This window comes from Corvus kubaryi, unplaced genomic scaffold, assembly GCF_017639235.1.
Source record: "Corvus kubaryi isolate FWS band 111438036 unplaced genomic scaffold, C.kubaryi_AGA036_p1.0 split3-73, whole genome shotgun sequence".
NCBI classification, from domain to species: Eukaryota; Metazoa; Chordata; class Aves; order Passeriformes; family Corvidae; genus Corvus; species Corvus kubaryi.
In genome coordinates, this window is record NW_024582091.1 from 45,155,849 (window position 1) to 45,176,988 (window position 21,140).

General features: G+C 39.1%; 1 protein-coding gene across 8 annotated transcripts in view; it reads left to right on the forward strand.

The window, feature by feature from the left end:
- The window catches only part of UTRN (utrophin), a 357,859-nt gene that overhangs the window by 223,143 nt on the left and 113,576 nt on the right, over positions 1–21,140 (forward strand). For 6 of the 8 annotated variants that reach the window (XM_042017303.1, XM_042017301.1, XM_042017304.1 and 3 more), the window contains 2 exons: positions 11,932–12,104; positions 17,576–17,732. In XM_042017303.1, the coding sequence (XP_041873237.1) occupies positions 11,932–12,104; positions 17,576–17,732 (330 nt within the window). Of the gene's footprint in view, positions 1–2,993; positions 3,883–11,931; positions 12,105–17,575; positions 17,733–21,140 lie in introns of those variants that run through there. The other 2 variants (XM_042017309.1, XM_042017308.1) reach the window with 2 other exon arrangements.

Consider the following 21,140-nt stretch of genomic DNA (forward strand, 5'->3'; position numbering starts at 1 on the left):
TTGCTGTTGTGAGTCACATAAGATGTATGTATGTTCCTAGTATAAACAACCTCATTAATTTACTCTTAAGGTTCTTGCTGTTCTTTATTTTTCCATTTTTCTTCTAGAAAAAGAAAAAAACCTTCCCCTTTCTTTAGTTTGCATTCCAAAATCAAGTTGTGTTTAGCATGACAGTTTTCTTGCGTATTTTGCACATCATCTCAAGTGTGAAGCAAATTCTTTATTGTATACGTATCTAATGTTGTTTCACACAGTAAAGTCTCAAAGACTTTTATCTTTTCTGAAATGGAACTTTAGAGGTGTGTGTAAGATCATCTCCAAGTTGATCAGGTATTTTTATTTCAAGTAGAAATGGAATAACTTTTTTCCTCCTTATCTAGGCTTGGTTTCATTGATTTTGCTGGTTCATTTGCAGTATCTTAACATTCAGTTGCTTCTGAATTTATACTTGATAAAAGTAGGGGGGTTTTAGTTAATTCTTTGCAGTAATAAGGTTTTAGTTGTAAAATTCTGCTATTAGTTCTATAATCTCTGCATTATGCCTTGCTAAATGATGAGGCTCTTAAGCCTGGATTTGTGGGGTGTGCACTTCAGAACCCACACCTAAAAACAATTTCCAGCAGATGTGATCGTAGTTGTGTGTTACAGGCTGCTGTGCTGACCATCCTTTTCCTGCCATTGATAGAAGTGCTTTTCTTTTGACAGCCCTTGCATTTTGCAGGCTGCCATTAGTAACATTACCAATGGCTATAAAATGCTGTTAGCTGGTTGTTTTATTTTTATCCAGTTTTATGTTCATATTTAAGACACATGAGAAAATGCACCAAACCACTCTAATACCAAAAGTAACAAAAAGCTTCACTGCACATAACCTTCTGCAGCAGTATGTTGCTTCCAGCGTCTTAAATTCCCAGTTGTGGGTCTTAGCATCTACAAGAGCACTTTGGAAGGATGCTTTGTTACAGCTGGTGTTGTGCTTGTTTTCAGCTGTAGATCATGAGAGCTTACACTCTAAAATGTGAATTTGTTTGGACTCTACAATTCAAATATTTCATCTGTGTAATAACAGTAGTTTTCAGTATAAAATTTGCATTTTTGTTGCCAACAGTGTATGCAGAGCTATTTTTAAGGGAAATTGCGATGAAACTGATCAAGAAAACTTTAAAAACTTTAGTAGCAATAAGTAATGTAAAGTGGTCTTAAAATGTACGTTGTATTTTTGGAGCTTACGATCTGACATTGTCATATCTACAGAACTGCTGGCTGTGCAGAAGCTATATTAAACCCATGTCAGCGTAGAACTTATTTCAGTTACTTTATTGTCTTCTACAAATTCACAATTTCTCAAATACTGCAGTGTGCTTTCATGTGAGAGAGCGACTGAAGAAGTCGTTATTCAGTACAATTTTCAAAGCTCTTTTGCTGGCAGCATTGGTCCAACATCTTGTGTATACATAAATATTTGATAACCTTTTATAGAGTTATGTAGAATGGTACGTGTGCCCCTTAGAGGGCATTTCATTTGCATCTAATAGTGCTGAAAGATCTAGAATGTATGATTTCTTTGATTAAAAATGAAAATTGGAAAACAAGTTATCTAAGTATGAAACCTGAGACCAAACGTAAAATTAATGTTGTATATTTGGATTCAGTCCTGGAGTTATGAAGCTTCATTATAATCCAGCCTGACACCCATTTTTATTTATATGCACTAACATCTCTGAAGTGGATCTAAAGGCTGTTCATTTCTGATTTGCACAGGGGTTTTTTTCCAAGAGCAGCAGAAGGCCTTAGTGTGCAGGGGAATAGGATCCAAACTTTGTCTTGAAGGAGAAGGAAGGAGATTCTCAAATAGTGATTCTCGTTATAGCTCTTTCAGAATGGTTTTACTTTTTCACTCTAATTTGTTGTTTTTCCTTCTGTAAATAGTTAATTTGGAAAATAATAGTATGTGAACATGATAAATAGGCTTTTTGCTTGCAGAAGCAGTGGAATAAATTCAGACTGTTTGAGCTGATCTGTTATATGGGCAGTAAAGCTGTTTTAGTTCTGTCACCTTTGGAAAATTTTCCTGAGTTTATTTTGCAAGCACTTCTGCAGTTTGTGTAATATGCCCACATAAAACATACAGACAGGAGGCAAAGTACAAATAAACCAAGTAAAAATCCTGCTAATGTCAATATTTTTTCCCCCCCTTCAGAGTTATTTGTAAAATCCCGACCCATACTAGATATATTAGTATAATCCACTAGCTCAGAATAATTTTAGGGATAGTTTTGCTACTGGTCAGTTCAGTATTCATCATTGGTACTTCATATGATGGTTGGGTGAAATAAATAAAAGTAAAAGCAACATGCGCTACCCAATGTGTTCATAGGAGAATTAGTTGTAACGGGTTTTGCAAGTGATGGGTTGCTGGTTTGGTTTTAATTACACATTTGCTGACTTGCTGGCAGCTATTACTGAATCTGGTTTTGGTGGTTGAGTAATGTGTGTTTGTGCGGAAGGCATTAATAGCAGCTTAAATAGGCCTTCACATGCACACAGGGTTTCCAGTGGGAATGGTTTGAAATGGAGTGATTTCCTCACAGCCACCCATGGGGTGTCAGGTTTCCCGCGGCCGAGCAAAGGCTCATATGGAAAACAATCTGGCTGCGCCGAGCCTGCCCTCCTGAGCAGCCCCAGCTCGCGGTGGCTTTGTGCGGCACTGGTTGCTTTTATAGCTCCAAAGCTTGCTCAGTGACTGAACAGCCACCTTTCCATTTGAGGGGAAGGAAAAGGGGGTGAGCAAGGGGTTTTGGTCTGGGGTTTCTGCAGCCTCAGGGGTGGTGGTGGTTTTCCAACGGGGAGGCCTCCAGGAAAGGGGAGTGTGCTTGGCTTTGGAGCAGCACCAGGGCTGCTGGAAGGGAGGATGCTGATTACAATAATAAACAAATGCCGGGGATAGATTACCACACGGCCGTCAGAGCAGACGGCACCAAAGGAGGAGATCCCCAGTGAAGGCTTTGGAGGTTGCAAGCAGGATCCTTTGCTGAACGTTTTTCTTTTTTGCATAGACAAAGAAAGCTACTTTTTAGACGACTTCTAATGGGCCTTGGCTTTTCTGTGGCACAGCATCTCCTGGGTGAAGTGAAGAGGGCTGGAGGTACCTGGTTACTGCTGTAGCAGCACCAGCCCATGGTGCTGGCTCTGAGGAAGGCAGAGGAGAGATGGCCTTCTGTCTGGTCACACCGTGTTTCCTAGGATGAAGTGTGCTTCATCCCACTTCAACTTGTCTGAGAAGCTGGTTTTTGATGCTTTCCATAGACAGAAATTTCTCTTGGTTTTTTGTTTGTTTGTTCTTTTTTTTCCCCTTGAATGGAGCAACATGGAAGGACTTGTTCCTCCTCTCCACCCATCATATACCAGCAGGTTATAGTTTCTCTCACTTGGGGTCACTGAGACCAAACACTAACCTTGAGGCCTGCAAGAAGCACTTGGATCCTGCAGGCCGTTGCTGAGGTGAGCTGGAGGCAGTCCTGGAGAGGTGTGGAGACAAGGAGATCCCCACAGTGCCATGAGGTCAGGACTACCCTGCAAGGAGCAGCACCCAGTGTCGGTGGCTCACCCCTGGGTGCCCAGCCCATGGGAAGGAGCCGGGACAGGGAGACTGTGACAATGGCACTGTGTGAACTGTTCCCAGGGAAACGCAGCCCAGGAGAGAGACGCGCACTGGAGCGCTTGGAGTATTTTGGGACTGTATAGGTGGAAAAAGAGAGAACCTTTCTGAAGGCTATAGACTCGGCTTGGAGGACGTACCAGGAAAATGTAGGCTTCGGGAGACGCTTAATGATGATTGGCCTGAACTTCAGCTTACGTGAGTTGCTGACAAAATTTGAAAAGGTATGGTAGGCACTTGCACACATGCCTTTGAAAAAGGCTATGTATGCTTTTGAAAACTACACTGTAAATAAAAAGGGCAGGTTGATGTTTAACCTAGGTTTTCTGTGTTGCTGTTTATGTCCTCATGTGTACCGTGTTTATGGAAATCTAATGTTGCTTATCTTCCCCATTTCAGGTCCTACAAGATTACTTGTAGAGCATGTCCTCTGATTGTGGGCATTTTTATTTACTTATTTATTTATTTTAAATTCCAAAGGACATGAAGAACAGTTTGGGCTTTGCTAAGCCAAGGGCGTAAGGGGACATTACAGGCTGCCTGTGACCTTGTTCCACTATTGACATAAAGCTAGTGCTCTGGAGTTTGCTGTTAAATTTAGATGAGTGATATTTTAGTCAAATTGGAAAGATCTCATGATGGCTTTTATAAGTAGAATTATTTCTAGTAAATATGCAACTTTCCCACTGTTTCATCTGTTCTTTTATTCCAACTAGTTACTCTTTCTCTTACCAGGTTGTTTGGTAACAGTAATGCTGAGAGGCAGGAGGTTTGGCTTTGCAGTGATTGTGCTGATGAGCAAGAGACATGAGAATGTTAGAGAACAGATTGTTTTCATCTGTTTGTCAGCACTTCCAGTGAAACTTCATTTGCATGCTTGTAACCACTGTTAGATTTGCTTTGTCTTTTTTTTCGCTGTATGAACTTCCTATGTCCTGCAAGACTGCAGTCCGTAACAAAATACAAAGTAGTTTATTTACGGATTAAGATAAAACACCTTAAAAATGTGGTCACACAGTAGGAGAGCAGTTTGTAATGCCTGATTCTGTGTTTTTCTAAACTTCAGTTTGTTCTTTTTTTTTTTAAATGTAAACCAGCATTCTCCTCCTCAGTAGTTACCAGTTTACCAGTTTTGTTTATCAGGGAGAGGTATACTTGAGACAGGCACTATTCAGGGTCCCACCAGCATGACTCTTCCAAAAGTAGCTAAGAGTAACAGCAATAGCATTTGTGACACGATTTCTTCATTGTGTAGGTCACTGGCTCCTCTCTTGCTCCTAGTCTGTCATCTGGGCTTCACTCTTCTCTTGTAGAGGCTGCTGTGGGAGCCTGTAAAGATTAGGACATGTGCCAGACTCTGAGATGCTTCATGACTTCATTAAGAGAGAAGTTTTTAACCAGTGTTTCTAGTATTTTGTGAATCCTACAAGCCCGGTATGGATGCCCTATATGTAAACTCCAGGCTCTCCCCTGTGACTTCGAATATTCCAGTGTTTATTTTATCTCAAAGAAATTGATCATAGCAATTCTCAATGAAACCGAAACTTAGAGGTCTCACAGCTCTGGTGTATTTTTTAGCTTGAAGCTTGCTGTGAAATTTTGTTGTCTACTGTGCTGAAATTTGTCATGCAACATAGAAGGATATTTTGGTGCTGGAGAAGAAGGTTAGCATTTTATTTGGTGGACTTTGATCACAAATTCTAAAATTTTAATCTGTGCTTATTTAGCAAGTTTTCCTTTTTTTTTTTTTTTTTTTTTTTTTAAATTTTTTAACAAGCTCCCCTCCTCCCCTGCTTCATCTCTCCCTCTTATGATTCCCCACACGCCCATCCTGTCCTTCCGGAGGTGTTTGCTGCCAGGAGAAACAGCATTATGACAGCGATCCTGGCTTGTAAGCTCCTTTCAGCTCTCTGGATTCATTAATATATGTTCTACAGAGAGAATTATGAGTGCTGTTACTGTGGCCATAATGCAGAAGCCAGATGGCATTTGCAGAAGCTTGCAGGGCACTCCCTTCCTATGCGAAAGCAGAGTCACATTACACTGCAGTAGGCAGGGCTGCTTTGGTTTTGTTCAGTCATAATTAGGTGACTGCTGGAATCAGTATTAACACATTTATGGTGCCTCTCAGATGTTGAGTCTATGCCATGCAATGGAGCCACAGAGGTTGTTGAAGGCAGTCTGGCATTCTCAGCCTTCCTGTAAGTGCATCATCATTCTTGTGATAAAATGAATCTTTAACTACACCATATGTCTGTCACCTCTTATGGTACCATCCAAGAGGCTTAAGTGCAAGTCAAGACAACTTTTTAGAAACTTGATGTGTTGGTGCAAGGCCTTTGGTAGTACAAGTCTTTAAAAATTAGAAGTGAAAAATGTCCAAAAGTTTTTTTCCCCCCAAAAAGTTCTTTTTTCTTCATGAAATATCTGAGAGTTTAAGGAGTAATTATATTTCTGTCATATCTACAGCCAATTGATTTGTAAATTGCTTTGATCTTACACTATAGTTGCAGTGGCTGTAGTGATATCCAGTATGGTCTGTGTATGACACTTGAGAGAGGTTTAATGTCCATCTTTATACACATTTCTGGCATTGGTGGGTTTAAGATAAGGGCAGTTCTGCTTTAAGGTGTTCAATGCGTACTGCTCTTCTGAATGTGAGTTCATTATGGACTGATTGCTTAACAGAAACTGCTGCTGCAGTCAGGCCTCTGAGACAGCAGATGGGATGAGCCTTTCTAAAGGCATGACTGTCCTCTGACATCAGAGACTTCCTGGATGAGATGAGATTTTTTAGCCATCTTTTTACAAGAACTTTTTTTTTTTCCTAGCTACCCCTAGCATTTTTAAGGCTGAAACAAATAAAAGTCCAATTTCCCTTTCACAATGGCCACTTTCGTACACCTCTATGATGCTCTAATTCTTACTCCTTTCTTAAGAGTCATCAAAAAGTGAAAAGCTCCAAGTAAAGCAGAGGCTAAAAGGAGTAATATCTGACACAGCAGTGTTCCAGAGGCAGTTGGCAGGAGCAGGTAAAATGTATCTGGTTCAAGATAAACTAAACAATCTGTTATTAAAAAAGAAAAAAAATCCATTCCTTTGCTACCTGCTGTGAGACCTCAAAGAATGATGTTCTGGCTGTTGTCTGTGGCATGCAGTTATGTCCTTTGGTTGGCATTGACATTTTTCTTCCAGCTGTTCGAGCCGGAAGATTTTTCTGCAGATACTTTGATGAGCAGTCATCACATTTATTCCTGACCTGTGAAAGAGACAAGTGCAGCGTTTCTGTAACTGTGTCTTTGCTGACTTGAAGGTTGCCAGTGAAGGCAAATGGGCGGTCATTTTCATGGGACTTCCAGTTCTGTGCACCTGGCACAGAACTCTCTGGCATGATTTGCATTGGGTGCAAGACGTACAAAACTGTTCTGGCAAAATAGCCTGGGAGTAACTTTTGCTAGGGAAAATGCAGTTTTTCAAGCTGATTTTGGTTTGTAAAGAGTCGACTTCAACCCCACTAATTCCTTTTAAGATAAACATGTGGTTTGAAAGCCACAACAGAATGCCTGTCTCTGGCTTGTACCTGGGGATTAAAAGGATGTAGCACTCAGTGTGCCAACACAAAATGCTGCCAGGCTTGTTGCACAGCATCAGCATTGTACCTGTATGTCCATTTCTTGCAAGCCATGTGTGGTTTGTGTGGCATAACTTGTTATCCCTGATCTGTGGTCAGATGTTTATGAAAATTCAGTGGAATTCTGTTTCCTAATAAACATAAAAATAATTGGAGTGTAATGCAGAATTTTGCTGTATATAGTGGGTTTAAAAAACATTGTAGTAAAACATTGATGAGTCCTAGCTTAAAACCCTCTGTGAAGTTATAGTTTGGTACAGAATGCTATTGACTTTTTTCTTGAGAGACTAAGTTGAGTTTTGTGGCCTACATGTAAGAAAAATTTAATTAAGGGTTCTTGATAATAATCTCTTTAATGCTATGGGAACATGTTTATTTCCCTTACGGAATAAAATAACTTGCTTGTTTTAGATCCTTGTATAATTACCCCAGCATTTTTAATAGTGCAAATTCAATAGAGTAACATTTTGTATATTTTAAAATGCGTCATTTCTTCCACTCTAATTTGGCCATGGAGTTTTCTTCCACTAGTTGTGTTTTTATCTTCAGCAAAAGTGTTTGGGCCCCATAAAAAGGGAAATAACTTTGCCTGTATTACCATCTTTACTGGTATGTTGCCAATACAGACAAAAAAAATCTGAAAAAAACATGAGTAGAAGTGAATCTGTTAATAGCTTAGGGGGTTGCAGAGTGAGTTAGAGGCCCTCTGGACTCATGATTTAGAAAAAGACACTAGAATGCCCATCATCATGGGAATGCTGTTGGTTTGGCTTGGAGGTTTTTTTGCCTTTATAAAGCATTGATAGTTTCCAAAGGACAATTATGCCTAATGTTGTAACTGCTCTTAACATATCCTTGCAGTCTGTAAGAAGGAAAGACAAAAGTTTAGTAGCTGGTTGATCTTGGAGCTGGGCTCTTAAGTTTGGTTCTGTTCCAGTTATCGTCATATACCTTCTTTTACTCTGGGCATGTCACTCCAGTCTGCCTTTGGGCTGTTCTAGTAGCAACTTCAAAGGGAGTCAGCTGTGTCTTTGGGTCCTTTTCAGTATTGCCATCTGTAGCCTTACTGAGTGGCACATATTTATGAATTCTTTAAAAACATGCTCTTCGGTTGTCATCACATGGCAATTTAGTATTTTATTTGGTAGAAGTTAAAGCAAGAAGTAGGTTTCTTATGGAGACAAGGTTTAAAATCAAATCCAAACATAAAATGAAAGCTTGAGTCCTGCAGGAAGAAAGGTAAAGAGGGAGAGAAGCAAAGAAGTCAGAGAAGCTTCAGAATGGAAACAGAATTTTGAAATCACCAGACCAAAGTAGAAAAAGGCAGCAGCTTGATCTTAATACTTCAAAGGAATTTAAGGGAAGTGGCAATCTTCTAATATCTGGCTACGGTTAAGAACGTATCTAAATGCCAATCTAGTTATTTCTTCTCCTTTCAATCTTTCAAACTTTGGAGCCTTCACCTTGATTTATATATGAATTCTTTCCTCAAAAAGCTTTCTTCTAATTCAGGGCATTAATCCTGCAAGCAGTTGGCATGTGAACAAATACATTGACCTCATACAAGAAATTATCAATCCAGTTTAACAGATAGGTGCTCATAAATGTTTGCAAAATTAGCAAAATATGGCGTCTCTGTAGGAGTGCCTCAGAAAAAGTTGATAAAGCAAGACATTTTCTGTTTATAGTGTATTTCTTTAGTTTTTGGGTTTTTTTTCTGTTGTGTTCTTGTTTTGTTTTTCTTTTCTCGGTCCTTTGATTTGTTTCACATGCACTGGGAGACCACTCTGGCCCAGATCCCTTTAGCATTGGGCTAAGGGCAGTGATGGAGTTTCACAGCTGTATCCCCTCTTTACGTGGCAAAAGCAACAGAATTTTTCCCTCTTCTCCTGCATACTCCAGTGTGTTGCCCCTGTGACTCTGAATATGGGAACTTCCATATGATGATAGGGGAGTGTTCAGAGTTCCTTCTAAAGTATTGAAAAATTGAAAGTGGATTAACTCTTGCTAGAATTAATCATCACTGGGGCCTGAGCAGGCATAATCAACTTTTTTCATCCCATTTTTTGCCTCATAGAGGACAAAAGAGAATCAAAGACCAAGAAAAAGGCAGGAGAAAGAGAAATAATAGATTAGGAGGAACATAAATTGTGGGGTTTACAGAATGATAGAGTTCTTTCCACTTTGAATAAAGAAATTTGGGGGGAGGGCAACCACATGTTTACAAATGAGAATTGAAGGACTTTGATAACACAGTGAATAAAGGAGAGAATTACCAATTGCTACCAATTACAGCAGTCTTAAGATAAGATGGGAGCCCATCATCCAGAGGACAATACGTGAATAAAAATCCAGATGTTTTATATCATTATTGGAGAATACCTAACTTATTGTGTCCATTTCTTGCCATTAACCATTTTTCACATCCCACCTTCCTGCTCTACTTCTTCCACATGCACACTGATGTGGCGTATGTTAGTTGAATTTCTCTCCATCTTTTCTTTGAGCACTGTGACAAACTCAGTCATTAACTTTATCAGTCCTGTTGGGTTATTCATCAGCTGGCAGTGGCTTGTGTTGGTTTATTTTTTTTTTAACCTGGAAAATGGAAATCAGAAATGACAGAGAAGTTAATTGTGAAACTTTATTCTTTGAACTGAGTTGTCTCAACATGATTATCACAGATGGGACTCAAGAATGTGAACAGCAGATTTATTGTACCTTAATCAGTGTAACATGATGACTGGAAAGTGCAAGAATCAAGCCCCATTTTGAAGGAAACATTTTTGAGCGTGCATGCTGAAGTGGCCTCTCAAGTAAAATCCAAGAATGCTTTATGAAGGTTCTAGAATGAATGGGTTTACAATTAATATTGTGATTGTAGAATGGAAAATTAGAGATCAGTTTGTTTTTAATGGAGTTGTCATTTGTGACTTTGAAGAGGAAAAGAAAAATATTTGACATGACGTGGCTTTTATAGCACAGATTCGTTGCAATTAGAATTGTAACTGCTGTATGAGGTTGTATCTCCTGCTGTGTGGGATTGAGCTGGGTCTCAATGCACACTGGAGTTGTAAGGACAGGAGCTGCAAATGTTTTCAGATAAGCATCTAATTCAGATGATGACTGTGCACTCTTATTTGGATTGGCTGATCATCAGACACTTCCACTCTGTTTTCTTCCTTTTAAATGTCATTTTTGTTTCTGTGTTTAGAACGGTGATTTTAATCAGGTTGTTTTAAGGACTGCAAAACTGTCCTTTTACCTGCTTTGAAGGAGTTAATCTCAGGGCAAAGAATAGGTAGTTGTCCAAAGTCACATAGCTCTTCTGGTGAGACAGAGCTTCACCAGTGCCTCCCACCCTCTCTTGCCTCCTTCCCCACCGCCCCATATCTCCTCCCCCATCTTCTTCACCTGTATCCTGACTTGTTTGTTTTCTTCCCTAACTCAAGAAAGCTTTCATGCTATCTCAAATTCATGGCTACTTTTCCACTCTAATTTGTAGATGTGGAAGCAGGAATACGTCTTTAGGATGGGGAGGTGCAAGAGCCCCCTCCTTTTCTGCTTCTGGGAACAGATGGTGATTACTGAGGACTTGATTGGAAGAATAAAAACCTTTAAGGAATTTCAGTTATTTGATTTCCTCCTTTGCAAAAGAATTTTATTTACGTCTGCATCAAGTTCCTGTCATAATCTTCGTTGATTAATCCTATTGAGACAGCCAGTGCACCTCCTGGCTTTCCACACATTTACATTGCTTTATTGGAGTATATATAGATGTATGGATGCTAGAAACCATTGGCAGTGGTGCAGGAAGTTTTGTTTGCTCTTATAATGTCTTTTAAAAATAATACTGTGCTCAATTAGATGAAGACAACATCTGTAATGTTTTTCTTGAGGCAGATGGTAGATGAGAGAATAAAATGTGTTTAATTTCTAAGGGGAGGAGAAATGAGTCAGCTGAATGGAAATCACAGGCTTTTCTTTTTCTTTGCAGTCTTTACTATGAAATTCAGATTATAATACATCCTGCTATTTTATGTCTACCTCTCCATATATTCAGGGCATAGTGTAACGTAGTTTAATTGTAAAAATGGACCTTCGGTTGCTGTAGCCATTTAGCTGCAGTTTAAGGGGACAGATTTTAGTTAAATGCTTTCATTATGTGTGACCTAAAATACTAGATAGAGGCTGCATTTCACTAGACTGTATAAAGTTTCTGGAACGTTTTGTTTTGAAGAAGAAAAAGATGACATAGCTACGGCTGAATCTGTGTATTTTCTGGAAAGGAAATGAGTTCTAGTGCATTTGCAAATGCCACACTGTGTGAAATGCGTGGGTGAACAGTAGTTAGTTACCTTCAGTGCTACAAAACACAACATCACAGAACTTGGTGTTTATAATTCTACTTCCTTTTTCACAGCCTAGGACAACTTGCAGACTCCTTTTCTCACACTTAAGAAAGCTAGACCTTTTGTAGTGATGTTAATAGGATTGCAGGTTTTCTCCTCTGCATCTTTTATCAGAGCCAACCGAGAAAGTTGGAATACATGCTCTGTCCTAGTGTTTAGGAGTACTAGAGTCAGCTCTTCCCTCCTTTGCTTACAGAACTATGTTTGAACTTTTCTTGCTGGTATTTCAGGACATCCAAGCTGAGATTGATGCCCACAATGACATCTTTAAAAGCATTGATGGAAACAGACAGAAAATGGTGAAAGCCTTGGGAAACTCTGAGGAAGCTGCTCTGCTCCAGCACCGGCTTGATGACATGAACCAGCGCTGGAATGACCTGAAGGCGAAGTCAGCTAACATCAGGTGAGTAGTAAAAATATCAAGGTGTGAATGGGGCACAGTTCCTGTCTTCTAAGAGGCTTGACAAATATGACCACAGCATTGAAGTGAAATATCTATTCTCTTTCATGAGGGACCCCGAGTGCAAATGTAAAAGCTTGGTGAACTTGTTCACCAGGTAGGCTTAACTACTTGTTTTCTCTCCAGAACTGCAGTCGTAACTTGCTGACCTAGTACCAGAATTTCCAGAAAGTATGTTGAGTCTTTCCTTATTGTGAATCAATGGCAGTGTCAGTGAAATAATTCTGCGAATCTGCAGTTATTTGGAGGAGAAATCAGGAGTTTGTTGATGGTTTTGTTCTTACAAAATTTTGTTTTTGAAATTATAGGTTGATAGGATTTGCATCTTAAGTGTCTTGAGCCATTTAATTGGTATTGAATTTTAATTGCTGCTATTCAATTGAGAAATTTTTTAAAGTACCTATTAATCAAGGAATGCATTTTACATTTTTTGACCCTGTCAGTGCCAAGCTCAAGTGTAGTAATTGCTAAATCTTTGTAATAATTTTTAAAATAGATACTGCCACATTCATTGATATGAATCAAATCCTACATGAAAGTGAATTACATAGAAAATAATTTCTAGAGCCTTTAATTGCAACCACTTGCTTGTTGGCTTAAGAAAACTGTTCTTTTAATAGAACAGAACAATGTTAAGCATTCATATGAATTTTATAAAGGCCAGGAAAATGAGCTGAGCTTGAAATCCAGGCACAAGAGTTTGAATGAGTGAGATATATGGGAAAATGTGATATTTACTTTTCATTTCTACTTATCACATCACCAGCCTGCTAAACAGTTAAATGAAACAGGTGCATCAGCTCTGTGAAAGCCCACAGGCAGAACTTGGACCCAAAGAACTAAACAGTTTGGTGTGGGGGCTTGCAGAGACTGGCTGCACCACATAGGCAGTTTAATGCAAGAGCTGTTAAACTTGGGTCGTTATGAGGTCTGTGTAAGAGAAAGACAAAAGCATGCTCTTAAAATAATAGCTTATCAACTGTGGAGTCCCAGCAAGAACCATTGAGTTGCTTGGCCATTCTGGGGTTGGTCATAAGTTGGGAGAAATGGATGGCCATGAAAAAGGGCCTTCAAGCCATTTACCCTGTACAGCAATGAGTTCCAAAGCTGTAGTACAGAAAGACCGATTGTGCAGTCAGTGCTCAGAAAAGTAGGAATATGTGTTCTGAGTACAGACACAGTTATTCTGTTCTGCATAGATATGGTATGTGTATCCCTCTGGGCAGCATTAATGTTTATGTTGCTCTGCTGATACCTGGAGTGCTGCAGAGCCACATGTCACTTGAGATCAAAGTGGAAGATAGGCAAGGAAGAGAATACTGGTGCAAATCTAAGTCAAGTAAATTAACTGTTCAAATCTCAGTCACTACTGAAAAGAGCATAGTATTTCTGAGTTTATATATTTTTCTCCGTCCTTTGATTGCAGTTCACTTTTCTAACTTGTGCAAGAGTCCTGAAAGCCTTCATATGGAAGTAACAAAGCACAGAACTGATATGAAGTCTGTCTGCCTTGAAGTTTTGCTTTCTTGGTGTATCTTTTTACAAGGATGAATTGGAAAGCAAAACTGTATAGATGAGTCAAGTGAGAACAGCATGTAACTGTTAGATGCTAGGACTGAAGAATGAACAAGCTGATTGTTTCGTTATGGCTTTTAGCTTGGGATAGTGCTTCTAAATTAAAAATTCCATAAGCTTTTTAGAATATTTTCAGGTATGTGTACATTCTGATTATACTGATTTTTAATTGCTAAAAGTACTGCTCTCCCAAGTAGAGATAGTATGAGTTTTTCTCATCACTTCAGTCCTCAGAGCTGGTGTTGCTAGTCACTGTGTTGCCTCTACTTCCTTGCCACTATAACTAAAGGGAGTTCCAAACTGGAAAAGCAGTGCTGTTCTGATATATTTTTAAATGCATGGAAGCTGCTTAAACCTATACTTGTAGTGTCTATGATGCCATCTGAGAGGACTGTCTCTCTCCTTGAAATTACTTGTAGACTTACTCTTGTTTTTCTCTCTTTATCTCATTCCTAGGAAGAAAACAAAGCTGCAGACTTGTGGGGATCTGCTTTTAAAAGCTAAATGTTTAGGGGACATTATTTTCTCCTGGGGCAGGAGGTGTGAGGATGTTAGTGTTTGGGGGAGGGTAGAGGTAAAAGTATGGGAGAAATGGAAAAGGAGTTTCTCTGTGTTTCTCTAGATTTGGACCACCCACCAATCTTATTTTTTTCCATGTGTTCCCTTGTGGCTCTGTGGGAAAAGTGCTACCTCCATAGCAGAATCAAAAGCTGAGGAGGTCTCCAGCTGTGAAGAGAGCCTGTCAGGGTCAACAGAAGGGGAGTTGTGTCAGAGTTGCTGTTTTCTGGATGATTTTATTCAGCATGGGGGGTGGGGGGGAGAGAGGGTTCCTCTCAGTCTGGTCAGTTGGATGGGAGCATCTGTGTTCTTCAGGTTCATCCAGGATTCCCTTAGGAGTGCTTTTGCATACCAGGTGGTTGATGCTGGTGAATATTTGTGCTCCAACTTGTGCTCAAAAACAATCATATGTAACTGACCTCTATTTTGATCAGAGCAGATTCTTAAGCCGCCACTTGACCTGGTAAATCTCTGAGTTTGCCAATTCATTTCTCACGTGAACACAAACACCTGAAGCTTTGTTTGCAGGTTGTTTATCAGTAGAAGTACCAATTCCAAAAGAAAGGCCAGAAATCCCAACTCAGAGAACAGAGAAGCCTAAGAAACATTTCAGAACTTCTGCATAGTTTTTCTTCTGTCTCTGATAATGTCTGTATGACAAATGTAAACGTGATACTAAAACTTTACACTGAAATGCAATTTGAAGCATATCTCAACTCCCTTGCTCCTGTGCAGCATTTTCTTTGAATGGGATTTGCTGAGTGTGTGTTTCTTTGCTCCCCAGGAGAACTGAATATTTGGGTATGGTCTTCAGATTCTTCATGTTGCTTTCATTTTCAGTATTGCTTTTGATAACATTAAAAGGCTAATATTCTGGAAAAATCCAGGCTGATGTAATGAGTTTCTCCCTGCGTATTTTTTCCTTTTAATATCTTTCTTTGGGAGGCTAGCTCACTTTGTGCTCAGTGAAAAATTTTCAAGTCCCTGCTAGTATAGTCCATTTCCTCCCCACCCCTTACTGTTCTACCCTGCAGGGTTAACTTGTGCTGATCTTTGAAACCGTGTGCTAGAGTTATTTTGGTATTGACATTGACATGGCATGCACGCAAGTAGTAAGTGGTAAATTACAATGCATTTAATTCAGTATTATATGCTATAACATTCACATTAATGTCAGATTAATTTTTTTCGCTATTAATATTATTGCACTGTATATTAAACAGTGGTGGCTCACCCTTAAATTGTCCTTCATCTAGTTGCAGAAGTTTTCCCGTTCCTTAAAAAGCTCCGATTTATTTTGCATTCAAGAATTCCACTAAATAATTAGAGCAGAATCTTGAAGCCTCAGAGAGTGCCAGTTTTCAGAGATGAGAGCTGCTTATATGTGCTAGAAACAATAAGAAGTCTTGATGAATAGAGATTGCACTATCAAATGTACAGAAAGCTATAAATCTGAACGTTTTAGTTGTAGTTGCTTCTAGAAATTCTCAAAGGTGTATTTTTTTTTTAACTATCAGAGTCTAATGGCAAAACTGTAAATTTAAATGTGGGCTGCCTTGGCTTAGATGAGAGAGCAGTGTCTCTCCTCTGCCTGATTAATAAGAAGCATAACTCTGTTTTCACTTCGAGAAAGAAGGGCCACTTCTGAGTACCTGAAAATATATCGGGAGAGTGGAGACAATACATTCCACTCAGAAGCTGCTGGCCTGCACACCAAGGCCTACAGCAACAGCTTGCTTGTAATTCAGTGCAGGGTGTGATGCTGACTCTGCTGTGTAGGCCTGAGCTACAAGCAGCTGGTAGCAATTCAGTGTAGAGATAAAGGTATCAGTGAGAGCAGTAAGCGACCACAGAAACCATAACACACGAAATTGTAGGCAGTAAAATGTTGCTTCTAGCAAGTACTTAAGTTTTATATTTTTCCCAAGTAGTTACCCAAGTGCTTTCCTTCACGGGATTGAAGGAGAATAGATTCCTCTTCCTAAAGGTGCTTAGCTTATCCTTTTCAGAAATGTGGATTTTTTTTTTTTTTTTGCTTTGTATTTCCCTCCCTATATACTCTTACTTGACTGCTATATTGATTCACGTATCCTAGCATTGCTGGGAGATCTCAGTGTGGCCAAACATAACCTTGTGTTGAAGTTGACCTTGCAGCACATCATCCCTTCAATTCAAATGTTGTTGTGTCATCCCCAAACATTCACTTAAATGCCATTTGAAATGATAATACAAGACAAGCCAGGTGGCAGTTTCTAGGTGTGACTCACAGTGAATCAGAAGCAAAAAGATAACCCTCAGTGTGCAAAATAGGAAGGAGTTAGAGTTTAGTTCATCCATCAGAAGCAGGGGAGGAACTTGCAAAACTGGTCTCAGACTAATCATTCAGCTCTACTCTTCTGTGTGAAGAAAGAAACATATGGTTTTTGCTGACATAAATTAGGTGTGTGCTGGTCTTGAATGATACCATAACATAGAATGACTGCAGTTAAAGAGGGGTAAACCAGAGAATTAATACAGTGAATCCATTCCTCACTTGAATTGACAAAACAAGTCAAACTCCACAATATATTTTTCTACAATTTTCAGAAATACCTTGACTTGATGTGTTCTCACTGCAGTGCCTAAAAGATGCATAGAAATCTTCAACAGGTACTTGTTTTGTCAATTCAAGTGAGGAATGGATTCACTGTATTAATTCTCTAGTAGCTCAGCATCGGTGGAAGAGGATGTATTAAATAACCTGTGTCACTGATTGATACGTTCAGCAGCACAGACACTTTGCTTTTGATCACTGCTGGTAGAACATGCTGGGTTTTGCTTCTGGAGAGTCAAGGTCCTGGCATGAAAGAGTTCAGTTTTGCAGTGCTTTAGCTCACAAAATGTGCTTGTGCTTGTTGCACAACAGTGGTGGAGTCACACCAAAACACAGGATTTTGTTATGTTGCTTATGCATGCAGTGTTCAAGGTTTTAGGTGAGTTATAACATCAGGTACGTATTTGTCTGTGTTCCCCCGTTTCTTTTGATTTGCTGTGCAAAGTATTCTGAAATAGAGGGGTTTTATTTGGTTTTTTGTTTGTTTTTTGTTTGTTTGTTTGTTTGGTTTTTTTTTTGTTTTTGTTTTTGTTTTGGTTTTGGTTTTTTTTTTTTCCCCCCCACAAAGTTGCTTTGCTGTTAAATGCTTGAAACATTCTCATCTTACTGATGGAGTCATTTTGTTTATTGATTTCCCACGCTGGTTTTGCCATTCAGGGCTTTGAAGATGCTCTTTGCTGTTTCACAGGGCTCACTTGGAGGCCAGTGCAGAGAAATGGAACAGATTGCTGACATCCCTGGAAGAATTAATCAAATGGCTGAACGCAAAAGATGAAGAACTGAAAAAACAAATGCCTGTTGGAGGGGATGTTCCAACCTTACAGCAGCAGTATGACCACTGCAAAGTAAGTTGCTTAAGTTTTATGGGTATGCCACTGTGGATTATAGAATGAAGCAAATTTTTGTCCAGGAGAAATGATGAATGCTTCCTAGTGACTAATTTCTAGAAAAAAGCTCTAGGTCTCCACCCATTTTGCTTGCCTGCCTTGCCCAGTAAAGCACAACTAAGATACGCTATAAAATTTCATCTAAAGGGTTTCTGAGACATATGTTCAGTCTAACCACTTTTTTTTTTTACAGTTTCCTGATATTTTTGGAATCCTGATGGGTGAAACTGCTATTTTACTCTAAAAGTTAAGGGAGGCATACAAAAGTAAGAATTGACCAAGCAAAGTTGAGTGTAAATTCAGTAAAATCATGAACAGTGGCTTTCTACATGTTACTAAACTCACCAGTGATAGCAGCCCCCTACCCATGTACATTTACACTGCAAAGATGACTCAAAACTGTTTTACAGAACTAAAATTTTTCTGTGCCTTGTACTGTTGTAACTATAGCATGCTGTTCTAGTTTTGTGGTTTTGCTTGTCCTGTTCTGGTTTGTACATGGTAGGCTATTAATTCCTAAGTACTTCTCGACAGTAAAAAACTCAGTTGCACCTACATTTCTTCATTCACGTAGAATGTAGAGTCTATCTTGCCAACTCTGATCAGTAATCAAGTGAAGATGGTTTTGCCGTTGGAAAAATTTATTCTAATAAAGCTGGTTCCATCTCATTTGTTGATCTGTATGGTGTAAACAGGGAAAGAGAACAAATGCAGCTTTATATATCTAATTGCATGATAAATATGTTCTCCTCTGCCAGCTACACTGGTGTCTTTTCTGCTGTGGTGTTTAGTGAGGGCAAAATTTGAGTTTGGAAAAACTTTCTAATACAGAAATACTTGGAATACTGTGGGGTAGTACTGAAAATGTAGTCTGACATGAGCAGCACTTTTGCAACTTCACTCCAAAATAGAAGTGTTTAAAGAAATCTGCATATGTTTCTCCTTAATTTAGTCTTTAAAGTAAATTTATTAACACAAACTCAGGAACTTTGTTTCTTGAGAGTTCATCTCTTCCTAATCCACTTAAAGCATTGTGCTCTGTTTGTAGGCACATCTGCTGTGAATTTTTTTATAATGATCAAATGGTGGATTACTAGTGCCAAAGAGCAATAAAAGGCTGAAACACAGCTAAATATGGACAGTGGTAGACCTCTACAGGTTATTTTCTAGAGGCTTATTTGTGTCTTGTGTAGATTACAGTATGTGCATGATAGTAGCAAAATAATACTAGTAGTGTCTCTCAGCTGAAGAACTCAAATTGATTAATAAAACTGGGGTTTTATTCTGAGGTAGAAAAATTTAGTAGTAATGATGCTGGATGGCTCATTTGGACCACTAGTAAACTGCAGCAGTATGAAGGAGAGAGCACCTCTGGGTTGTTTAATCCCTGCTGTTATGTTTAAAGATATTTTGTTATGTGTCAAGGTTAAGACTCTAATGAGTTCATTTGGGAGCTTTTGGAGATTATTCTTTCATTTTTCAAATGAAAAGATATGTTCTTGCAATGTCACAGTGAGTATTGGATATAGTTGCCTGAGTCAAGTATTTAATAGGAACTGCATTAATGGTCTGCAACAGCACAAAGTTAAAGAACCTTAAAGAAAAGCAACCCTGAGTATCACTTTATTTTTTATGTACCTATGCCAGCAAAAGCACTGTATACACTTGCAGATATTTCTTAGATGATGCTGGATGACTGTTTCCTAGCAGTTATTTTGTTAGGGGGAGCCAAGAGATTCCCATATATCATGTACTGATACTGTGCTATACCAAATACGAATTATTAGCAGGTGGCATTTCACATTCTGTTGAAGTGTTGCTTGTTAGCTATTGCCAGAGGAGCGGAGCTGAACCACAGCTGTCTATTGGTTTGATTGTCATAGCAGTGCTTCAGTGCTGTTTCTTAGTAGCATCTGTTCGTTCCTTGCTGAAGCTGCAGTCTGCTAATAGACTTGATCAAACTGAAAAGTTGTGTTTTTTTTGGATAGAAAGTGAAAACTGAAGGAAAAAAAAAAAAGCAACAAAAAGCCAACAAAACAAAACTCCAAACTTGTCCTTCTTCCTCCTCGGCAAGGTTAAGTGATTGGTTGATGTGGTTAGGATGTTGGGTAAAGATGTCTTAAGTTGAGGAGCACAAGTTTTATTCCTGTGATTTTTATTTTTATTTTCAAAACATTATGTCAAAACTGCCCTTTCAGTGGATTTTTTTGTAAACAGTATGTGATTCTATGTTGTCAGTTACTCTGTTTGCTTTGCCTTTAAGGTGCTCCGTTTAGAATACGTATCCTGCCTTAAGCTGGGAGTTTTCAGTGGGAATTTGAGGTGTAACTATATCAGATGAATATTGCAGAGATATGACTTGATTTCTCTTGCTCCAAAGGATACTCCCTTTATTTCACCCCTCATCACCAGCTGTCCTGGTACTTTTTAAAATGTTTCTTCATCCATGCTTCTTCAAGCGTTAAACCTCCTGAACATTTCATTTTTAAGATTTACTTTTGATCAAAGGGGGTTTTTGTGATCCCTTGTTGAGTTTCTGCAGCACCACATCAGATGACCTTGTACAGGTTCTCCCAGGTCTGTCTGTGTGCCTCTGCTCCCCTCCTTCTTTTAGTTTCATACCTGAGTGTAGCTTTGAAGTTGCCTTCATGCAAACTGAGCAGTTCAGTACCTCATTTTGTCTCCACTACTCTGCGATCTGTTTCCTCTTATTTCCAGCTTGCTTTCCTGATCTTGTCCTTGCTGGCACTTCAAAATGTAAGTGGTAAAATAGTGGCTCAGCTGTGTAAGATGTGCCCTCATGGTAGTCTCATCTCCTTCCCTTTGTTTTTCTGAATTCTCTTGTATATTAGCATTATTTTTTGCCTCTAGTTACTCAATAATTCTATTAACCTACTTCCCCCCCCCCCCCCCGTCCCCCTCAGGTACAGGAGATGACTTGTTTGCTTCAGCTTAATGGCACTAATTCTATTGGCCTTTCCCTCTGTTAGTATCTCCCTCACTCAGTACTTGGCTTCAGTAGTGCTAGATAGATAAGTGCAGTATTATGTGACAGTTTGGGTTGGCTCACATTGTTTGGGTGCTAGTGAGGTCTGCTTGGACAGGAGGAAATAAATGGTTTCTTTTTTGATTTTTAAACTTGTTTTTGTTTTAAATATCTCTCATTCTTCTATGCTTTAAAAGCAAACATTACCCACAGCAATGTTAATAAGTTAAATTTGGGCTACATATTTAGCCTATATTTCCCAGATTAACAGAAATCTTTCAGGATGTGCCAAATATTTATATTTTTTTTTGACTCTTTTTTTGTGTTGTTCAGCCAAACTTCCGTCATCTGTAGTAGTTCATTACCACATACTAAATGCT